Here is a 22,084-nt window from a genome sequence, read left to right on the forward strand (position 1 = left end):
GAGCGTATTTACTAACGCAAAAAGCTTCCCGATAAGGAAAGCGTTAACTGCGTTGAAACTGTTAACTGTTGACTCCCGAAAAGTATGTGGCATTGACTGAAATGATATATAATATGGATTAAATCGGTTATATTTTTGTGTCAAGTCTTATGCTTAAGTTTCATGTTGACTAAGGTCCTGGGTACGAAGTCAATAAAAAAGTTTTAATGCCGTGTACAGGCGCAGCAATATTTGAAAAAGCTCTTTATATGTTGCTAGTAGTAGCAATATATACTATTGCTTTTAAAATATAGTTATTTTTATATTAACTAACTGATAACTTAACAGATAGAAATCAATAATTTTATTTGAGAACTTTTTATAATAAATCTTCGGATTATTTAAAATGGGATTTCATCGAAGGGTTACTCCCATCTGTAAGATGACATTAATGTGGCTTAGTTGGAACAGGGTATTAGTTCACCAGAACTACGTTGGAATGTGTAATTCAAAGGCTACCGAAGTTTCGCTCCTATCAAAGTTCCCGCGCGTGCTGGCTTTTGCTGGCATATTTAGGGTTAGTTTTGGCGAATCGGAGGTTATAAGGCCGCTCGCGCCACGGTCACACTGATTACTAAAAAGTTGTTCAACTTGAACGGACGCGCATTTCGTGGGAATATAGTTCGGCGATAATTTAAAGGCGAAGGTAATAATGCGCTGTAAACTAGACCAATTAAACATAGTGAGATTCTCGGAATTACCCAGCTAATTGAACACGGAAATGAAAGTGTTTGCTTCGCGCTACCACCGTGCAGGAGCACAAAAACCGAATTAGAAGATGCTGCAGGCCGCAAAGTGGTTAGGAAGAAGAAGAAAGAGAAGATGAGGAAGGAGGAGGCAGGAAAATAAAAGACTGCGTAGTACGTGATGAAAAGTACGGGCAGTGGGGAAAAGCGTATGCTGCGCTTCCTCTTCTCCTTGACAAAGTGCAGTGAACTTTTCCCTTTTCCCACTTGAATCTTCGAGTCCCATTGACGCGGCCTTGTCTGTTGTCCGTATTGTTGTTGCTGCAGTGGGACCGCTGCATTCCGTGTGCTGCGTTTGTTGTTGCCCTTAGTGTTTCCCGGGCAACGCATTCCAAGGCGCCAAGGAATACGGGGTGACAATGGGATGCTCCGTAAAAGTCTTATCGCCACTGGCCACATAAAGCAGCCCTCTCTCTATAAGTCTTGTTTTCCGACAATGCCATGTGTGTTATATTTATTTCCGTAATTATCTCTTGAAAATGTACCATTATTTAGCCGGCCAATTGCGCTCTTTTCGTTTTCCTTTGCAGACGGTACAGTGAAACAGCATCAACATGGACTGCGGCACATCTATGGTCAAATACATCCTCTTCATATTCAACACCATTGTGTCTGTGAGTACATAAGTATATGTGACTTGATTATGTCTACGTTTCTGGTTTATAACCACCGAAATCGAAACCGATACAAAACCGGTACAAAAGAGTTGCGTGAAAGCCAAAATGGGACACTTTGTTACGAAAGTGCTGTCGAAATAAGAGTCGATAAATTCATTCGCATTCATACTCAGCAGTATTATCCGCCGATAAATGCATGTATGTATATATATATATGTACACATGTATGAAACTTTAGTAATATGCCCCTGGGAACAGAGGCGTTGCATTGAGACGTCGAGAACTCGTGTTTTTCTGTTGTTTGCCCGCTGATTCAGCTTCAGACTCGTTATTGAACTCCGGTGATGTCATCGCCGAAGTCTTTCTGTTCAGCTTCCATTTCAGCAATTCGCTGAACTGTTTGCTCTCGGGGCGAAACTCCCTGGTTCTAAGGAGCCTGCCCTTACGTTGACTGTCTTAGTTAGTGGCCAAAATATCACAAATTGCTGTGGTTTGGCTAGATAAGTGTATTGCTATATTATTTATACACACACTTCTAGTTGGGATACGATTACATGTTGATGTGTTAATCTGCCAAATCCCTATGCTGTGATATGTGTATTATTTAACTATTACAAACACGATGGCAGATTCTCCGTCAGCGTGTTCTTGACGTAGAGTTTTTGGCCGTGATAGCCTTGCCAGGCCAAAAACCCTGTAAACTGCGGTTAAAATAATAATTAAGCAAATAATGTTATACTCATCGTAAATTTTTAAATACTTTGCATTCGGTAAGGCGCCTGCAAACACCCGGGCAATGTGAGTCACAAACATAAAATAACAAACCGAAGAGCGAAACGAATTATAAATATAAAAAAACACAACTGCGGTCAAAATGTTATCAACAATGCTGGAAAATCCCAGAATATAAAAATGAAAAATTATATTTATATACGAAGTATTATAATTTACATTAAAAATCCATTACATTTTTTGTTTAAAAAATATTTCGAGGTAGGCCTATTAATTTCGTGTACAACTGAAGCAATACTTTGTAGTTTTTGGAGCGTCGCGTGTTTTGATCTGCCCGCACCTGTGGCCCAAACATACCTGCACATAAGTAGGTAAATGAGCAAAAAGAACAAAAGCGGCGACGAAAATAAAAACTTGTTGCTCTAGAGAAGAGCGATAAAACAAAGGCAACACCAATTTAACTGGTTGCCAGAGCCGAAGTTTGTTGTATACACGGCCTACACTTACAGCAAGCCGTGTTGATATTTATCTGGCCCGATCGAGTATATAGCCGAGTACATAGCACACTTGACAGACAAGCCAAATAAATTAACAAGCCGCTTTTAGAGCTTGCCGAGCACCACTACACCTAAAAGTAAAAAAGTAGTCGCCACGCTTGAAAAACAGCGTAAAGCAAAATGGCAGCACAAAAGTTCGCCGTTTGTCAGAAAAAGTGGAGAAAAAACACTGGAATACTATCTGAACGATAAAAACATTGTTTTCCTCTCTCCCTATGAAAATCATTTTATTTTTATTGCAAGCTACGTGAAGTATTAGGTGTTTGGCATATGTTATTATATAGTTACTCCCCAGTCTGTGTGAGCAGTTAGCAATAAGTTCGCCAGAACATATGACAAACCTGTATTGCCATAATAAGAGCAACAAGTCAGTCACAACTGCTGGCTGCTAAAAGGGCGTGCAGTGCCGCCCATGAATGTAAGGCCGACCGGTATTGAATGACCTGCATTCAGCATTCGTCGATAGCCGTTTCCTGTGCCACAAGGCGCAGAGCAAACAACATCTGGAGTAAATATTTACGTATCCGTTAAGCAAAAGCGAAATGGCGTTGAAAAATCGCATTGAATGTATTTCAAATGACGTGTCAATTGTCGAGTTTAAGTTCGTATTGCAGTGGTTTTGGGAAAGTGATTCAGATAGTAGGGCAATTGGTTCTTATATAACTATATTATATACAAAGCTAAACTAAAGCTGGCTAGTTGATCTGCTATTAGCTATTATTTTGCTAAGATAGTTATTTCATTGAATTAGGTTTAAGCTGCACATGGTTTTATATCAAGATTTATTTGAAGTAATATACAAAATCCTTTAATTATAATACATTTTGAGACACAATAATACAATAAGACATATATTTTTATCAGTGTTCGATGCAGCGTGGCATATATCTATTGCATGACTACGCCAATTAAAATGTACACTTTAATCTGGCAATTGAGCATTCCCATCACGCATGTGTCCTGTTGCTCATCGGGTAGCTAAAGATAGTTGTTCCCCAACTAAACGCACTCAAGTTTACGTGTTTGATTCTCAGATGCAGGCAGTTCGCCAATCGACCTATTCACATCGTTGGGTGTGGTTCCCCAAACTAAAAAATATAAATCTATTATTTTATTGCGGTACGCAAAACTCCCAGCTATTTTCATTTCCGTTGAGGGTTGTTTTTCTGTTTAATTTTGTGTGTGTTTTTTTTTTGTCAGCAATATGATCTCAGACCCTTGCTTCGGGCTTTCTGGTATTTGCAAAAGCCATTTGCATTGTATTCTCATTCCAGTGTGACGTCATTGAAGCTATCGCCGACAGTTTTGGCAAAAATGTGGTCAACAGCACTGTCTCGGCCATATTAATGTGGATTGTGTAATGTCCTCGTTAGCCGAAATCGGGCTGAAATAAGTAAAAGCTGGAGGAAAAGTTGGCGGCTGCAAACAGGTTTCCAAACTGTTGTTTTCATGCCGCATGTTGTTTATTAGTGCTGGAAAAGTGGAACAATTAGCAGAGTGCAGGGGATATGCTTTCTTTGTTCTAATTTGAAATTCCTTAGCGTTGTTTTTGCCACGAAATCAAATCCAGCCTCCACCGCCCGTCCACGTTTCAATTGCCGCTATAGTTTTCAATCTTCGGAGATATAGCAAGGCAGCCCACACGACCCGTTGATATAAATACAAATACAGTGGCCGCGAGCATCATTGTGCACATAATGAAATCAAGCAGATTCAATTTATGACCGCCTAATTGGGGTTGCAAGTTGGGCATTCCGTTCCCGCCGAAAGATCAAAGTTGATGTGCACTTGCTGACCAGCTGAACTGAACCACGCCGTAAAATCAAAAACTACAGTGTACGTCGAGATTTCTGTGGCAGTGTCATGTGTGAATGTCACGGGATGCGCACCACGGCTTTCAGTTCCCATCTTGGGATGCCTTATCTTATCCAAGCGGATCGGACGGTGTTTGCATTTTTTGGCCAGCAAATATTCTTGGACCGATATTATAGTGGTGGTAAACAACTTTTTTTAATGGGGAATTACGTAACGCTTACTTACTTACTTATTGTAATTATCATGAACCAAGCGTCGCTTATGGCGTGCCCGAGCCTGACCAGGAATCCCTGAGGTCAGCTACTGTGCTCTGTGGTAATTAAGTCTTTTTAGCGTGGTAATTGCGAAAGTTCTTCCACTCCGCCTTTTTCAATTAAAATAAACGAGAGCGGGCTGATTAATTTGAACTATATTTAGAGTTGTTTGTTGGACGTGCTAATGCACTGCGTTTCTTATATATCAGATACGTCTTGTCTTTGACTAATCATTGAGTTAATTTTACTACTGAATTATAACCCTTTGTTTTCCTTTTCTCATCCGCAGATTATCGGCATTTTGGGCATTGTTTATGGCGTGCTTATTCTGAAGAGCGTCGGTACAATCGAAGTTAATGGAGTACAGGGCTTCCCGCCACAGGCTCTCATGCCGATCATTCTAATCAGCTTGTGCTCGATTGTGGTCTTCATCTCATTCCTGGGATGCTGCGGTGCCATTCGCGAATCCGTCTGCATGACCATGAGCTATGCCGTCTTCTTGCTGATCTTGCTGATCCTGCAGCTGACGCTCGTTGTTCTGATGTTTACCCAAAAGGATAAGATTCAGAATGCAATGGGAAACGTTATTGAGCAAGCATGGGAGTCTGACAGTGCTCAAGAGGGAGATATTTTCGATGCCATTCAGAAATCGGTAAATGCTCCAAAAACTAAGTATTTTCCATATTTCTGACTTCACTACGCTATCTTTTAGATGCACTGCTGCGGATCAACCTCTGCCCTGGACTATATTAACAAGGGAAAACTCCTGCCCTCAAGTTGTTGCAGCGGCTCGTGCCTGAACCCGACTAACTACTACCCAGGATGCCGCGGAAAGTTTATCGAATTAATGAGCGCTAGGGGTGAAAACGTCAATTATGTGGGCATTGGCCTTATTGTAGGAGAGGTGAGCATTATACTTTAAATATAAGCTTGTTAAGCCGATTTGATAACCAAATATCCATTTTTAGCTGATTGGCTTCATCTTTGCCTGTTGCCTGGCCAACAATGTGCGTAACTACAAGCGCCGGAACGCCTACTAAGCTATAGATGCATCCATCAACCACATCTAGAGGCACACCCACATCCAGTAGTACACACTCCTCACATTCTCATTAATTTTTACAGTCGTTGAACGCACTTACACAAAGGGATAAATTTAATTTCAATTAACCTTGAAATAATATCCATTTAATTGGATATTTGTCATAAAAAAACGAGAAAAAGCTTAGTTAAGGCGATATGAAACGCTTACATTTTTTATATCCTATGTATTGGTATGATTCGTTTTCTACCTATCGAACGAGCAGAGAAAGTAATTTCCAAAGCCTTTGTACAAACGTTTTTCTTGTTAAACCGAATCCCCACAAATTAACAAAATAAACACGTTAATAATGATATATTTGTTTAAAACTAAGGATACAATCTATAAACTGTTGAGAGTCCCAATGCGAAAAGAAAGAAATATATATTTATAATAAACATGTATATACTCATATATGTGTTTGTAAGTACACTGTTCATTCTATTCATATTTGTAATGAGACTCTCCGGGTAAGATCTAAAACTTGAGAGAGTCTTCAATAATCGAGAGCTCGAATTGCATAAGAAATTTATGAATAAAGCATTTACTATGTATTTATATACCAATACCGTTGTCTTTATATAATGGTTAAGGGGCTGAATACAAAAACTGAACTAGTAATAAATTGTTCGGCTTCAGACGGTTTGTTGTGTCCTCGAGTTGTCATGGCAGTAACACGTTAACTTACTGAGCAATATATGTGAACTGAAATTACTAGCAACCTTTTAAGGTCCCACGACCACTACAATTTGTGTGCACTTGTCAACGATATTACTATTATGCAAAGTAATCTAGCTGCCTGCGCATCTATGTATATAGTAGAGTTGCATATTTGCCATTAATGCCTTTAATGCTATTCGATGATTCGACCTATTATTATATTTTTCTATGTAGTAGAGTATTTAGTTTACTGAGTGCTATCAATGAAAGCCAACCTATGTTGTCAGTTCACTTAGAAATGCAGTCATGTGCTGTTTACTCGAGCATCTTTTCAAAATTGTGGTCTATATCTTTACAGTTTTTATGAACTTTCTTTTAATAGCTTATTTAGTAATCCATTTCTACAAAATTAATTCAAATGGAACGCAAGGTGATAACATTATAATTCTAACACTAAGCAGTTACAATTTTAACTCTTTGGCCCAGGTTTGCCTCCGGGAATAGATCATTATTATTCCCTCTGGACATTGCAAAGCTGGTGCGGAACCCTAATGGTCGTAATCAAGATTAAGGTTTGCTCAGGCTCCTTCTCTTTTTTAAAACTCTTAAACTCCCAAACTCGCATATAGGATCTATGTTATCTGCATTGGTGGCTTCTGATTACTTCGTCTTTTATATTAGCTGGCTTGGTTCTGCACTTGATTCTATTTGATTTCCAAGGAGAACAATTGGGTGCCACTGCAAAAGTACTAAACTTCTTTGGCCTCGGTAGGTACATAAATATAATTTTTGTAAAATGTCTCGTTTAATCAATTTATTAATTTCAGGGCTTATGCTGGCTTCCTTACTAACAGTCGCAAGCTATTCAAGAACCCTAAGGCCACCAGAGGATTCAGTCTTTTTATCTAGGGCGACGATTTAATTATTTTGAGAATTTTGAAAGGCAAGAAAAATAACGAAATCAAAGTAAAACTGTTTTTGGGCGGTAAACTGGGCGAAGACAAAATGCTTTGCCATAGAATGAACTTGGTGAACAAAATATTAAAAAGAGTTTTCAAAAGTGTGGTCATAACAGTTTTGGGCGGTGTTTGTGGGCGTGGTAATATTTTGAAATGAACTTTAAGGTAGGTTGACGTTTCTAGAATCTGCATATTTTGGATATTTTGGATCTGGATATATGGACAGACATATACGGACATAATCAGATCAACTCGTCTAGTGACCCTGATCAATAATATATTAATACCTTATCGGGTATAAAACGCTTCCTTCTACACTTTAATGAATGGGTATAATTTCCCGAACCTGTCTAATAAACCTAATAGACAATAAATAAAAAAAAAGTGCCACAGGATGAGTGTTACTTTTCTAGACTAGTTATCAATTGTTTTCGAAAAAACTTTATTAGTCTTCATTGTCTTTCCGACTAGGAGCATCATGTCGAAAATACTAAGTTTCGTAGCACTCAGCATATATTTCCCACTCACATTTTATTTACCTTCCGAATTATTGCCCTGCCTGGAGCACAGTATTACGCATTGTAAGTTATTCAACTTGGCTTTAACTAAAAACTAAAATAATCGATTTCGTCATGAATAACAGATTCTTGGGATAAGTGTGAGCAAATTGTGTTTGAAACTATTTTAATTTTTTCGGGTTTGGTCGGCGTCAGTGGATTGTTGTGGGTATCAGCCAATTTCGCAGTAAGGCGCAAAGGAATTTTGTATAAATCAAAAATTTAATTACATTTTTTTCAGGAATACCACTTTCTGTTCAACTGGATTATTTTCACTTTTGAAATAATAGTGCTTGAGGTTTGTTATATGGCTTATGCTATTATTCTATCAAAAACTCATATATGGATATGGCGCCTTGTGTTCTTCGGTAAGTTAAAGGTAGGCGTGTATAAACATTATTACTTTGTCTTTCATCCTAAGGTTTTCTGGTCGTCAGCTTTATTTTGGTTTCGTTACACCTTCTGGTCGCGAAAAAGATTGTTAAAACCCACTTAATCGAAAAAATTTTTAGAGTGGTTCCTGGTAACACTGAGTAAATATATACTATATACTATAATACCCATGGACCGAGTTATATAATTATAAAATATATATAACTAATTTCAGTATTCAAATTTATTGAGAATTGTGTTTCTATTCCGTTTGGTGGTAAGACATCGTACTTCGTACTTCTGAAATAGAAATGTAATATTATTTTCTTTTGATATAGAACTATTTCCATCTTTCATGCACTTCGATTAGCTGAGTAACTGTTATTTAATAACCGAGAAAACTATTTTAGCGTCCGTATGTCCGTCCATCTTTTTCTAGGCTCTCAGTTTTTAAGTTATTTGCATTAAATATTTTCCCCAAAGTCTTCTTTCTTACAGTCTTTCTATAAATCGGATTGGGGCGGACTGGATCACTATATCCAATAGGTACCCGTTGGAAAATTGCATTATTAGGTTACTATGTATTCATATGTACCATTTTTCTTAAAACCATAATTACTGCAAACTAGCTTCCTTTTTTTTCTGAGTGTAATGACATTAAGTAATTAAGCGTAATTATGATTGCTTTTCGGCTAATATGTTCATGTTTTTACTCAAACCAAGTAAACCGTTTTCTCATTAGTTGCAGCACTGAAAGTGAACCAAAACATCCGATTGAAACAGTCTCAAATGTGCAAACCACTATGCCTTGTCTTAGCAACACTTTTACTTTTGCTGAGCGGCGTATTATCGCTTTATTTATCATTTTCTTATGTATATCTACGTTTAATTGATCCATGGGTTTATCACAACGTGGTTACAAATGAAGAGTGCTTGATGGTCTTGGAATTTGTGTCACTTTTTCTGGCGGGATCTGGACTGTTTATGCATTACTTGAAATTCAAAGTTGGTGAGGTAAAAATAAATAAATATTTTTTGTAGCATTCCATTTTTACAGGTTAAAATTCTTCTCTACTTCTGGATTATAAGTTTCTGTATATTGGAGGCCGAAGTAATCATCTTCATTTTTTTGGAAACCGCTAAAAAATTTGATGCCGTTGCAATTTTTCACTTTATATACATCTGTGGGTATACGTGATCTGTATTATTTTAAATATAATCATTTCTCTTCCATTTTCTTAGGTTTTGCAATATATGTTTTTCTTATAGTTTATGGAAATTGTAAAGGCCTGAAATATTGTCCTACCAAAAAAATTCAGCAGGAGATTGGAGCTGAAAATAGTGAGAATTAATTCAATAATTTCCCGCTGTCATGTTTGGGCCTGAATATACACTTTGAATAAACTGCTTAATTATAAATGTAACAAGAGAGAACGCTATAGTCGAGTTCCTCGACTATCTGATAACCGTTACTCAGGTAGTGGAGAAATTTCAACACTGCCAGTTTTTGGCGGTTTGTGGGCGTGGCAAAAAAGGTTTTTGTTAAGTCGAGAGAAATTTACAAGACTAACAAAAATGTTAAAAATATCAAAACATTTTTCAAAAGTGTGGGACTGGCAGTATTGGGCGGTTTGTTGGCGTTAGGGTGCGCGTGGCAAAAGTTTTTGGCAAATCGATAGAAATTACAATACCAATACAAAAATGAAGAAATATCAAAAATATTTATGGGCGTTAGAGTGGGCGTGGCAACATAGGTCAACAAACATGCGCTGCATCTATGTATGTCTCTGGAGTCTGCTAGGTGATTCTTAACTTTATAGCTTATATAGTTCCTGAGATCTCGACGTTCATACGGACGGACGGGCGGACATGGCCAGATCGACTCGGCTATGTATCCTGATCAAGAATATTTATACTTTATATGGTAAGAAACGCTTTCTTCTGCCTGTTATATACTTTCATATCTATACCTTTATTAGTATAGAAGAACCGTATATTGAAAATTGCATATTTTCAGATCAAACTCAAATAATGGAACCAGGGCCCTAGGCTATTAAGCTATTCGACAAAAATATGAAATATGATTTAATCGGTTCAGCTACCATTTTCAGGATTTTTACTGTAATAATTTGATAGCCCTATCTCATTTAGTATTACCATACCTTTCAAATATTATTTTTTCGTGCCTTTTGTGTTCTGCCATCCATTGTGCTACGAGCCATTAGCTGTTAATGGCACAATTCGGAAAGGTTATTGCAATTAATAAAAGTTACATTTGGGTTTTAGTTTTAGAGAGCCAGTCGTAGGTTTGTGCAATGTGTAAGAGTTTGATGATCATTTTGCATCTTCCGTTTCTGATTTGTAATGGATATTTGGTGAGTTTTTGTTAATCATAATTGAATACATTTTTAAATGTTTTTTATTTTAGCTTATGTCTCTACTTTTATCAGATTTCGATATTGCGACAACTACAGGTAGTTTCTTAATAAACATATATATACATATATATCAATACTATTCACTTTCTTAACTTAAAATTTCAGAATGTCTAGATCTGTGGACACTCCTTGGTATATTTCAATTGATTAATTCTGCCTATGGTCTCGTTTTGGTTTGTGCAAGATCTCAGGTTTGTCACCATTTGCAACCAAATAATAATTACATAATTTATTTGTTTTTTTTTATTGAAGTTAAAGTTTATACTATTTTCTTGGGGCTTGATGTGTTCATGGGTAAGCTATATTCATATTGTGTGGATTTTGGGATACTGCCAGAAACATAGCTCTCAGTTTGGTGCTGTCGAAGCCATTACATCTGCTTACTTGGAGGGTAAGAATTAAAATCTTTAAGACTCTAATACTTTTAGACTTAAATAATAAAGAATAATAAATTTCGTTTATTCAGCTTTCAGTGTATGCACATTGTACGTTGTATTTACGTATTATCGTGATTTTGTGGTAAGTTTATACAAACGTACATATGTAAAAACAAAAGAGAACGGTTTAGTCGAGTTCTCCGACTATCTGATACCCGTTACTCAGCTAGTAAAAGTGCAAAGGAGGAACTCGACTATAGCATTCTTTCTTGTTTACTTGTAAGTATTATATTTTTGCTGAAGAGCTACTGGATTAAATCGTGTTCATTTACCCCTAAGTTTTGATATGGTAAGTTATATCTTACTAGTGGATACTAGTAATTAGGCTAAGGCTTGTGATATATACTGGTAATTGTATTGAATGCTAGTAATGAATCTATCTACACTTTTAGCAACCTTTAAACTGACATTGGAACTACTGGGCTATATTTTAAAAGCCACTTCTGGGACCGCCAGTCCACTTTTCGAGTCGGTCTGGCAACGTTGCAAAAGCTTCTTTGAAAGCTTTAGAGAAGTGATAGCCGGCTGCCAGTAGAAGCGAAGCGCCGTTCAGTGAATTTCTAGACGACGGAGCGACCGCATCTGATCCGAAGCCGCAGGAAGGGTCGCGAATGAGTCATTCAACTCGCTGCGGGAAAGTGCCCTCGCTGACTCCGACGATTTCCCAGCATTGCTGCTACGTTGCACGTTGTTAAATCAAAGAAATTTGAACTAGGTGCGTGATCATCCAGAGAATATCGACAACACACTGGGACATCCGCAGAGAGACATCGGTGATCTCACTGATCCGATAGAGAGATCCGAATAGAGAGCGAGTAGAGGAGTACAAAAACAAGTTTCGCGCAGCTTGCTCTACCTTCAGGCGGCTCGCCAGGAATTCAAGGCATCCAGACCCCGAATCCTTGGGCCACAATCCACCATGGCGTCCACGTCGAGTGTAAAGCTGATTGTCTACGCCCTGGACATACTGTGTACGGTAAGTTACTTTCGCTAGTTTCCCGCCCACGCCCAAGAAAGCCCAGTTCTCAGCTATTACGTCAATTGAGGCGTTGTAAACAAAAGTATAGTACAACGACCACTTGAGTCGATTTCCCAACGATCCCAAACAAAGCAAAAATAAAAAGTACGAGTACATATATCATCTTATCAAATGGCACAATTATGAGTGTATGGCACATGTGCGCGGCATATTTTAGTATGGGAGCCGTCGCCATGTGTTACTTTTCGGTTGCCAGGAGTGTAAAACACCAGTAAAGCAGTCTAATGGTCGAACCCGTTTCCCCAATTATAGTTTATTGGTTTATTTATACAATTTAATTGCAAGCCTCGGTGAGAAGGACCAGATGGCCCAAGAGGTCACAGCTTATATATGTAATACGATCGGTCTATCCGTCCGCTGGCAGCTCATCAATTTGGAATTTCCAATCGATAGCTGAATTCGCAGCCGGGACTTGGTTTTCCATCGCTCCGCTTACTCATGACTTCAGAGGAAAATAGTTATATCAAAGTTGAAGCACAGCAATGGAATTAATCACCGATGTTTGCGCCTCACTTTCAAGTTTCGAAACGAAACATCACCGCTGTATGACCGCATAACGTCATCTTTTAAACTTATCCCATAATGCAGAGACGGAATTTGAATAATTCAAACCCACTCAAACACGCGCGTTGGTAAACAAGCTCTCCTCTGCGATACAGTATCAGATATGAATAGTAATCGAGTGACCTTGTCTGTGTGCGCAGTCCTGTCCGCATTGTTTGTTGTGGGTGACCTTCCTGGAGGCGCCTCTTCGACTTCCCAATCCCCAGTTCCCCACTCCACGCTGCCGCCAATTTCCTTGGCGTCTATCCCTGTCGCCAGACGGGCTAGCCCGGAGGACGCCCCAGATTGGATTCCCCAGTTAGCGCCTTGTGCGAGGTCAAAACACTGGAAATGGAGCACTAGCCCACATGTGTTCCTGCGAGCACCAGAAGTTTTGTGATGGGTTGCTGACTGGCAATTCAGTGATATTAAATCGGGAGGGAAGATAAGCACAATGAGATAACAAAGAGTATTACACATCATATTAAAATACTGCTTGACTGACTATAAACTTTCACTTTAACTTGAATCATCATCCTATCAGATTAATTTATAGCAAACAATTCAATTCTTTTTTTGGTATTAGTAAGTAACTAACTAAAGGAACAAATTATATATATATGTATATATTATATACTCATATTTCTCATTTTGTTTGAGAAGCTTCAAAGATTTCCTATTAATATTGGATTCTTGATACCCATAGCTGCTGGCCTTGGTGCTGATATCCTTTGGCCTCTATGTGGTGGTGTCCTACAACCTAAACGAGATCGGTCAGCTGTCGGCATACTCCTACGTGGGACTCGGAGTGGCTGCCCTCTTAATTGTCCTTTGGGGATATCTGTCCGCCTGGCGCGAGAATGTGTGCTGCACAGTCACGGTAAGTCAAGGATGGGAATCTGTTATTGCAACTAGTGTTACACTGTCCTTCTTCATTGCAGTTCATTATTTTCCTATGCCTGGTCATCATTGCCCAGTTCGCCATTGTCTACATGCTGGTCACCCACGATAAGTGGATGGCCTCTAACCTAGCCAATGCCCTGGAGGCCACCTGGGAGGAGGAACTGAACAGCCCCGGAGCCATGTCGCTGTACCAGAACTGGGTAAGTTTGCATCAGGGCTGGTTTGAATAACCACTAATAAACACTCCCCTACCCGTATTGCCCTGGAACCCGTAGTTCCACTGTTGTGGTCGTGGTAGTCCCCAGGACTACATCGTCAACGAACGACTGCCGCCGGACACCTGTTTCCGAAACCACGACAAGAGCAAGCCGGAGAACCTCATCCACACCGGATGCCGGGTGGAGTTCGAAAACTACTGGCTGCACTTGAACAACGTTTTTAACATCCTAGCCCTCGTGCTCATAGGATTTGAGGTGGGTGCCCGAAAGTAAACGAGCAGTGAGCGGTGTTTTCAAAATCTCTTTTTAAAATCTCTTGCAGCTTCTGCTGAGTGTCATCTCTTGCCGCCTGTGCAACAGCATTCGCAACGATGCTCGTCGCTCTTACTTTTAGACAGTGAAACCTGAAAATACTCAACCTGGATTGGCGGTCGACTTGTTAAATTTCTAAAGAATATTACACCATTAATTAATTGGCTCGGCAGGTCTTGAGCGTTGATCAAGACTGCGGAATTGCTGTTACATTTTTAAAATAGAAACTCATTCAATCAGCACAGTGCAATGAAATTATTTCGTTAAAATACGAAAAGCAGCTCACAACTAGTTTTAAAAAGAGTAAATAGATTTAGTTTTATTTATTTCAAGATACTGTTAAATAAATGTTATAAATGAAATCAAGCACCTACTTCATTATTGTTATTATTGAAAAGCATGTTCTATTTACATATGGGTTGTATAGCATCGTTACTACTATAACCAAATATGTTATCAATATAATATTAGAGCACACATTGTGGTGCAAATTTGTCGTTCGTTTGTATAGACATACCGGCCATTGATATTATATTTAAAAATAAAACTGAAAAGCTTTGGTATCCAAAATATACACGCCACGAACGTTTTAAATGGAAATGAAAAGCTTCGGTATCCAAAATATACACGCCACGAGCATTTTAAATGAAAATAAATTATAATCCTTATTTTTGTGCTCTAAAAAATAAAAAACAAAACAAGACAGAATTCCGCATTCAGAGTACTATTACTATGAGATACAACACACTCACAGTAAACCAAATACTACAAGGTACTTTTCAAATCCGTGACACTCTACGAAACTGTGATATTTTAGAAAAGTGTTTGATGCGTTGATTTCATCAAACTGAAGGAGCAGTACAATCAAAGTTCTGTATTTTAGTTGATAAGCCAGCTTCTGTAGATAATGGGGTGTTCTTATAAAATGGTTCCTATTTTTTCCTTGCTCTCGCACACAACATACCCTATTTATTCGAGTAAAGGGTATAACTAGCATAGACCACTGTGTCTTCCATTATATTCAAATACAAATACATCATCATCTCTTGCTGTGTATATGGTACACGCTAACGATCATATATACTTGAGTAAATACATACCTAGTTGAGCCCAACATCATTGCGCTCTTGCGGCCAACAAACGTTTCGATTCCACATTGTGCCGAAGCTTTCGTTCCGATTTCCGCCGTTTGTTCGCCAAATGCTTTTCGCGCTATCAACAAAGTCGGAACGTTTGGAACAGTTTTCAGTTAACAGTCGAGCGGTGAGCATGAACCCGGTTTTGGGTAACCCCAGCAACCGTTAGATCCGAAATAAACATTTTCCGATTGTCAACAAGCCGCGAGTTGCCAAGTGTTATAAATAATACGAGTACCTGCTGCAAAGATATAAGGATTAGCAAGATGGCCTGCTCCACAAACGTTTTGAAGGGGTTTTCCCTCTTTTGGGATATTATCCTCGCTGTAAGTAGAAGTATCTATAAAGATTATACATTACAAGTTAGCCGTTCTGTGGCGCAACTTTGGTGACCCCAAACAGCACGACGACAGTAATTAAACTGAAGCTCTAGCCAAGGCTAATTGTTGGTAAACAACTTAACTTTGGCCAAATGCCAAGAATAGTTCTCCAGCTTCGCCCAAGTTCATTCAATGATTGAATGAACCTTTGCGGTGGCTTTTGTTTATTTCATTGCATAGAAACCAAACATTAGAGTACCACCTCCTTAAGCAAACATATTGCTTTACAATTTTTATTTCTTTGTTTTTGCGTTTAATTCACTCACTTCAGATTGAATCACAGCAAATAAAAAAACTTGAATGTTGAAGCAATAAATTTTAGTTCAGCCAGAAAGGGAGAAACTTTTCCAAGTACACGCTCTAGCGAATTTTCTCGCCCGAAAATATCTTTAAAAATTATATAATATATATATATTTGCTTGTGTTTTGTTTATTTGTTGTTGGGCTTTTTATTTGGTTTTCAAAAACGAATGGCTGCCAAGTCGAAACTTGGTCACCCACGCCATCTTATAACCCTGAACAAAATCGACACAACTTTTATTAGGTATTGCTGTTATTTTAGTAGAATTTACTTGAACCAGAATTTGCCTTGGGATGTTGATGTCATTTCCCAGACGTTTTGGGCATCTTTCTGCCGTTTGATTCCAATGGAATGCGGCTGAAAGCCGTGGAAATGCCAGGGCGCACCACATGGCGTATGCGCGATTTTCCGCGTTTGGTTCCAGGCGAGTTAACTTTCGATTGCGCTGAGAGATTTCAATTATGCTTGAGCCCAGGCTGAAATTGAAATTACTTCATTATGTTTTAGGGTACGGCCTTTGTGTCTCGGCCTTTAGTGCTCCCATGGCGACTAAAACAACATACACAAATCTGGGCCTCTGCTTGTTTTTGGACATTGATTCCGAGCTCTGGCAATGGCATTTGATTTGCCTACTCAGTTCACTAGTGTCCCCCTTATCAACGGATATGCAAATAAGTTGGCCGTACTGCTCTACTGATGACCGACCTTGGGTTCTCTGGTGATAATTGCGTTTAATTGCCAGTCTGCGTGGGGAAATGAGAGCAAATTAATAAAACGCTGCTGTGGCTCTGTTGCCAACGCATGGCGTTTCTTATCGCGTTTATAGTATAGCACCTGAGTGTCTTCTTAGCCCGTTAAACAATCTCGACGGGCGTAATAGCCAGTTTTAGATATCACCGGTTGAGTGGGCTTGTTCTCCGTGTATACAGCGATCATAAGGTTCTGCTTCAAATTAAGTCACATAACGCGGCACTCAATCACAAAGTCGAACTATGGGTCGAAAGTCTTAAGTAAATTCAGATTGTGGCATGCTCGCTCCGCATTTCCACAACTAATACAATTTGTTTGTTTCTTGATTTCCGCAAGCCGTGTGTCAGCGCCTATTTGGACTTTACGGGATTTTGGGCGCCGGGCAATAATAAATTACAATTAAATGGCGCGCAATACACACTCGCTCATCCCCATAATAATGCCAGATGTCTGAGTGGTACGTGTCTGCTGGACTACAGCTTAACCCTATTGTCTCATAAGCATTAATTGATGGGCCAGTGTCTATTGTAACTCTATTAATGTAAACGATATTTTCCCGCTGCCGTATTAGGCAACAAAGCTCATTAAATTCAGCCTCAAGTGAATATTTATTTGACTGCCTTCTATTTAGAGCCAAAAATCGGCGTTACGCCCAGTTTAGGGCTACCGAAACGTTTTCTGACCAGGGACTACATTCTAAATAAATCATGACTGCCATTATTAATTGCTTAAATCATGTACTCCTATATTCACGTAGGCTTTTGGCTGATTTGTAAACTTTTTCTAAGCCAGTCCCATTGAGTAGGGGTGACAAACAAACAAGGCACGTCAAAGCCAACGTATTTGCCGACTGGTTTTCTTGTTTGCCCGCAACAATTGTAAAAATAATTTACAAATTGGTGGCGACAACAGGTTGCCGTGTGCAAACATCATCTACTCGTAATTACTACGCATTTCGAAAACTTACTTTCGGTTGGAGATGGGGTTTTCAATTCTTTTCGCTTCTCTGGGCAAGCTGCCAAATTACGAAGAGTCTACATTTGGCAAGAGAGTGCGAAATATCGCGTTGTGTTTGTGCATCTAGTGAGTCATGGCGGTAATTTTAAAATGCAAGCGCAATGCATTCGAAGAGTGAGAGGCCGTTCTCTAGAGACAACTTTGCGTATACTTAATATAGCTCTATGATGGCATTAGTTCGGATAGAACTACACAGTAAACTACACTGTGGGTCGAGTTGTAAGAACTAAGATTTAATCTCAGAGCCTGGATTGTTTCCATTGATACTCGGCAGAGAGAAACCTCATTTGCATACTGACTCACTATCAGGCGATACTGTTATTACCTTTCGTACTCAGCTGAATTGTTTAACTTTTCAATTATCCAATACTCTTCATTTCGCCAGCTGTTCGGCCTGGTTGTGATTGGCCTTGGTGTGCACATCGTCTACAAATTCGAGCACTTTAACACCGCCGCCTTCGTCATCATCGCAGTGGGCGTGGTCGTCGTTCTGACCGCACTTTTTGGGGCTCTGGGAGCAGCGCGGGAGAGCAGTGCCACATCGAAAGTGGTAAGTAAATAGTACACAAAGTAAAGTAGTACACAAAGTAAAAACTAAACAAAGCCTTTATAAGAAACCAATAGTTTGGTTTCAATAGTTTACAGATTTCTCTAGATTTATTGCCTTATGGCCTTATTATACCCGTTACTCGTAGAGTAAAAGGGTATACTAGATTCGTTGAAAAGTATGTAACAGGCAGAAGGAAGCGTTTCCGACCATATAAAGTATATATATTCTTGATCAGGATCAATAGCCGAGTCGATTTGGCCATGTCCGTCTGTCCGTCCGTCTGTCCGTCTGTCCGTCTGTCCGTCTGTCCGTCTGTCCGTATGAACGTCGAGATCTCAGGAACTACAAAAGCTAGAAAGTTGAGATTAAGCATACAGACTCCAGAGACATAGACGCAGCGCAAGTTTGTCGATTCATGTTGCCACGCCCACTCTAACGCCCATAAACCGCCCAAAACTGCCACGCCCACACTTATGAAAAATGTTTTGATATTTTTTCATTTTTGTATTGGTCTTGTAAATTTCTATCGATTTGCCAAAAAACTTTTTGCCACGCCCACTCTAACGCCCACAAACCGCCCAAAGCTGCTACGCCCACACTTTTAAAAAATGTTTTGATATTTTTTCATTTTTGTATTGGTCTTGTAAATTTCTATCGATTTGCCAAAAAACTTTTTGCCACGCCCACTCTAACGCCCACAAACCGCCCAAAGCTGCTACGCCCACACTTTTGAAAAATGTTTCGATATTTTTTCAGTTTTGTATTAGTCTTGTAAATTTCTATCGATTTGCCAAAAAACGTTCTGCCACGCCCACTATAACGCCTACAAACCGCCAAAAACTGTGTTTAAGACTCTCCTTCTCCCTTCCACTAGCTGAGTAACGGGTATCAGATAGTCGGGGAACTCGACTATAGCGTTCTCTCTTGTATATAGAACTCATTTTACTTTTTATGATTGCTCAGAACAATTTAAATTTAAATTACATTACAATGGATCATCTTATTTCTATTGCACAGTTCGTTGTTATTCTGATTATCTTGGTCATACTGGAAGTTCTGGCAGTTGGATTCCTATGGGTTTTCCAAACCTCGCTACTGATCAACGTGGACAAGACGTTCGATAAACTGTGGAACGACCAGCCCGTGCCAATCAAGCCGGGAAACCAGAGTCAGATTGCCAGCCTCGAGCGATGGGTAAGTACAAGGGAGCTTTATAGAAGGAGCTTGTTACTAAGCATCCCATCCATTTATTTTAGTTGGATTGCTGCGGCAATGTGGGACCCTCGGACTACATTCTGCCTCCCAATAGCTGCTACAACAGCGAGAGTGACAGACTGAATCTCGAAGGATGCCGGCAAAAGTTCCTGGACTTCATCGCCGATCGTTGGACCACATTTAACCTGGTTTCTTTAGTGCTGTTTGGTGTGGAGGTGTGTACAAAATGATAAGCTAGATGTTGTTCAACCATTGATTGATAACCAATGCTTCCTCCACAGATCATCTGCGCCCTGTTGGCCTATGTCCTGGCCAATAGCATCGTGAACCGCTGGCGACGCTCGAAATACTATCAAAAATAGGTTCGCATACGGTTTTTGCAATGGCTGCATTTTGAAGATTTAAGTTTAAGTTGTGCATACCTAAGGCCAAAGAACTCTTCATACAAATACTTAAGCCGAAACTCGATAGAGATTCCAAAACAAATTTACTTAAGCCTGGCAAGCAGAAAGCAGTGCGTCGTTGATTGTATTCTATTTATCAGTTTGTATAACTGTAATGTTTTTAGGCGGATTCAACTCCGTTTAGAAGGTAATTTAATCTAGACTAAGCTCGACCTAAGGCACACATTTTTTGTAACCGCATTTCGAGGAGCAAAGTCAAATAAAGAATCTGGCAGAAGATCCAAAGATCTGAAGATCTGTTGACATCATTCCTATGATAATGAGGCAAAGAGGTGTGGCGGCCAAAAGGTGAGGGTGGCCACATGTTGCGTACAGCTCATTTTTGTAGAGCGCGTGGGCGGGCGCTTGTTTTCATTTTCGAGTTCTACGAGTATATTTGCTGGGTGCTCGTGCTCGCCTTTGATTTCCCTCTGGCATTTATTTGGCCACTGCATCTGGCCAACGAATCGGGGACCAGACCGGACCGGATGGCGACAGAATCCGAAGCAGCCAACGAATCTGTGGGTTAATCGTTTCGCAGCGACAGCTCTGCGAGTCACCGCAGCCAAACAAATGGAGATTATGCGACTTTAGTCTATATTTTGATGGCACTGCTCAAGGTGTGTGCCCGCCGACGGAAAAACTCGTATGAAAATTGTGAAAATCAAATCTAGCTGCGCCATGTACTGCACCACCAGACTGCTCAGATACGTGCTGTGTGTCATCAGTGGCATCTGTGCCGTAAGTGCCCCAAAATAGATCCAATCGGCTGACATTGAAAGGGATTGTGGCCTTTGTTTAGCTAGGTGGCTGCCTGCTCATCTGGTACGGCGCCTGGCTGCTGGACAGCCTCTCCGACGAGCAGCGGGTGATGGGCATGGATCACGGCGAGGACTTGGCCGCTCTTCTCTGCGTCCTACTGGGCACCGTCATCGTAGTGGGCAGCATTTTCGGATGGATGGCTGTGGCCAAGGATTCCAGGGCGCTGTTGATCTGCGTAAGAAATTCACTTAAGTTTCTCAAACTTTCCGCTAACTTTCATATTTAGTATGCAGTTCTGCTGGTGTTCCTCTTGATCATTCAGTTTGTAATGGTCAGCATAAGTTATGCCGCCAGCCGAGATTCCCTGCCGGATTCTTTGACGCAAGGACTTGATGACCTGTGGGATGCGCATCACGAAGGCAACAGCACCCTGAACACCTACGAGGAGTGGGTAAGCTCGCAGACCTTTGAATTACCTATTTTCTGAACATAATTAAACTTGAGTATCACCAGCTTCACTGTGTGGCCGCAGAAGTGCCGAGGACTACCTACACTTGGAGAAAATGCCGCCGCCAAGTTGTTGTCTCGATCGGGACTGCACCAAGCCAATGAATCTCTTCATGACGGGCTGCGAAGTCAAGTTCAAGGAGTATGTCAGCGCCAAGACTTCCAACTTCCACTCGCTAAGTTGGATCCTTGTATTCTTTGAGGTAAGTAGAACATTTAGAATGGATTGAGTTAAAAGTTAATATTTAAGTTACATCAAAACCTATTTGTGATATTAGTTTTTCCAACCCAACTTACTTGACATTATTATTCTTAATCCAAATAATTCAAATTCATTTTAAAAAATTACTTTTCGTGGCCCTTCCTATAATTGCCTTTGTCATTATATCTTTACACACCCATGTTGAACATATTAACTTACTATATTTTCAGTTCGCCGGCTCGGTGACCACCTGCTACCTGGTTGACAGCATTCGCAATCATCGCGACCGCATAAGATTCTATAATTAAGATAGTATTTACGAACCGTATTATCGTTATTTGTTGTGAATAATTTCCTAGCCCCACGGCCCTGGCGAATTGTGATTGTAGCTTACGATGATTAACCAAGTTAGGCTACAGATACCAAGTATTCATTCATAAAACTGTAAACTGGCACCCACGCCTAGACATAATTCGAAACGAAAATAAATAAGCCCGTTGCCATTGACTAAACTTTTACAAGAGATCTTTTGCTGGCCAGCA

General features: G+C 39.8%; 6 protein-coding genes across 8 annotated transcripts; all 6 read left to right on the top strand.

The window, feature by feature from the left end:
- The first annotated feature begins 572 nt into the window (after nt 1–572).
- LOC6528363 (23 kDa integral membrane protein) lies at nt 573–6,407 on the top strand. Its single transcript, XM_002089376.3, has 5 exons — nt 573–685; nt 1,316–1,399; nt 5,050–5,412; nt 5,473–5,664; nt 5,729–6,407. Exons 2-5 carry the CDS (start codon nt 1,340–1,342, stop codon nt 5,798–5,800), a joined length of 687 nt encoding a protein of 228 aa, XP_002089412.1. The 5' UTR covers nt 573–685; nt 1,316–1,339; the 3' UTR covers nt 5,801–6,407.
- A 400-nt stretch (nt 6,408–6,807) lies between these two features.
- On the top strand, nt 6,808–7,423 carry LOC26536314. Its single transcript, XM_015199242.3, is given in 4 exon segments — nt 6,808–6,891; nt 6,960–7,073; nt 7,131–7,269; nt 7,329–7,423. Coding segments are annotated over 4 exon segments (432 nt in total).
- Nucleotides 7,424–7,938: 515 nt separating this feature from the next.
- Nucleotides 7,939–8,554, top strand: LOC26535049. Its single transcript, XM_015199090.3, has 4 exons — nt 7,939–8,041; nt 8,104–8,204; nt 8,259–8,385; nt 8,439–8,554. Exons 1-4 carry the CDS (start codon nt 7,939–7,941, stop codon nt 8,552–8,554), a joined length of 447 nt encoding a protein of 148 aa, XP_015054576.1.
- Nucleotides 8,555–11,811: 3,257 nt separating this feature from the next.
- Nucleotides 11,812–14,652, top strand: LOC6528364 (23 kDa integral membrane protein). The gene is made up of 5 exons (XM_002089377.4): nt 11,812–12,240; nt 13,553–13,726; nt 13,788–13,949; nt 14,025–14,222; nt 14,290–14,652. Exons 1-5 carry the CDS (start codon nt 12,184–12,186, stop codon nt 14,359–14,361), a joined length of 663 nt encoding a protein of 220 aa, XP_002089413.1. The 5' UTR covers nt 11,812–12,183; the 3' UTR covers nt 14,362–14,652.
- Nucleotides 14,653–15,518: 866 nt separating this feature from the next.
- Nucleotides 15,519–20,325, top strand: LOC6528365 (23 kDa integral membrane protein). The gene is made up of 5 exons (XM_002089378.3): nt 15,519–15,741; nt 18,249–18,413; nt 19,431–19,607; nt 19,670–19,843; nt 19,910–20,325. Exons 1-5 carry the CDS (start codon nt 15,682–15,684, stop codon nt 19,988–19,990), a joined length of 657 nt encoding a protein of 218 aa, XP_002089414.1. The 5' UTR covers nt 15,519–15,681; the 3' UTR covers nt 19,991–20,325.
- An 81-nt stretch (nt 20,326–20,406) lies between these two features.
- On the top strand, nt 20,407–22,060 carry LOC6528366 (protein late bloomer). 3 transcript variants are annotated; one of them, XM_002089379.3, is made up of 5 exons: nt 20,407–20,812; nt 20,874–21,068; nt 21,120–21,288; nt 21,347–21,543; nt 21,773–22,060. In XM_002089379.3, exons 1-5 carry the CDS (start codon nt 20,720–20,722, stop codon nt 21,848–21,850), a joined length of 732 nt encoding a protein of 243 aa, XP_002089415.2. In that variant the 5' UTR covers nt 20,407–20,719; the 3' UTR covers nt 21,851–22,060. The 3 variants fall into 3 exon arrangements, 1 of the variants encoding a protein (XP_002089415.2); XR_001454378.3 differs by having other exon boundaries at nt 20,589–20,812; nt 21,120–21,284; XR_005560421.2 differs by having other exon boundaries at nt 20,601–20,812; nt 20,878–21,068; nt 21,120–21,284.
- Nucleotides 22,061–22,084: the final 24 nt, after the last annotated feature.

The sequence above is a fragment of the Drosophila yakuba genome, chromosome 2L, assembly GCF_016746365.2.
Source record: "Drosophila yakuba strain Tai18E2 chromosome 2L, Prin_Dyak_Tai18E2_2.1, whole genome shotgun sequence".
Lineage (NCBI taxonomy): Eukaryota > Metazoa > Arthropoda > Insecta > Diptera > Drosophilidae > Drosophila > Drosophila yakuba.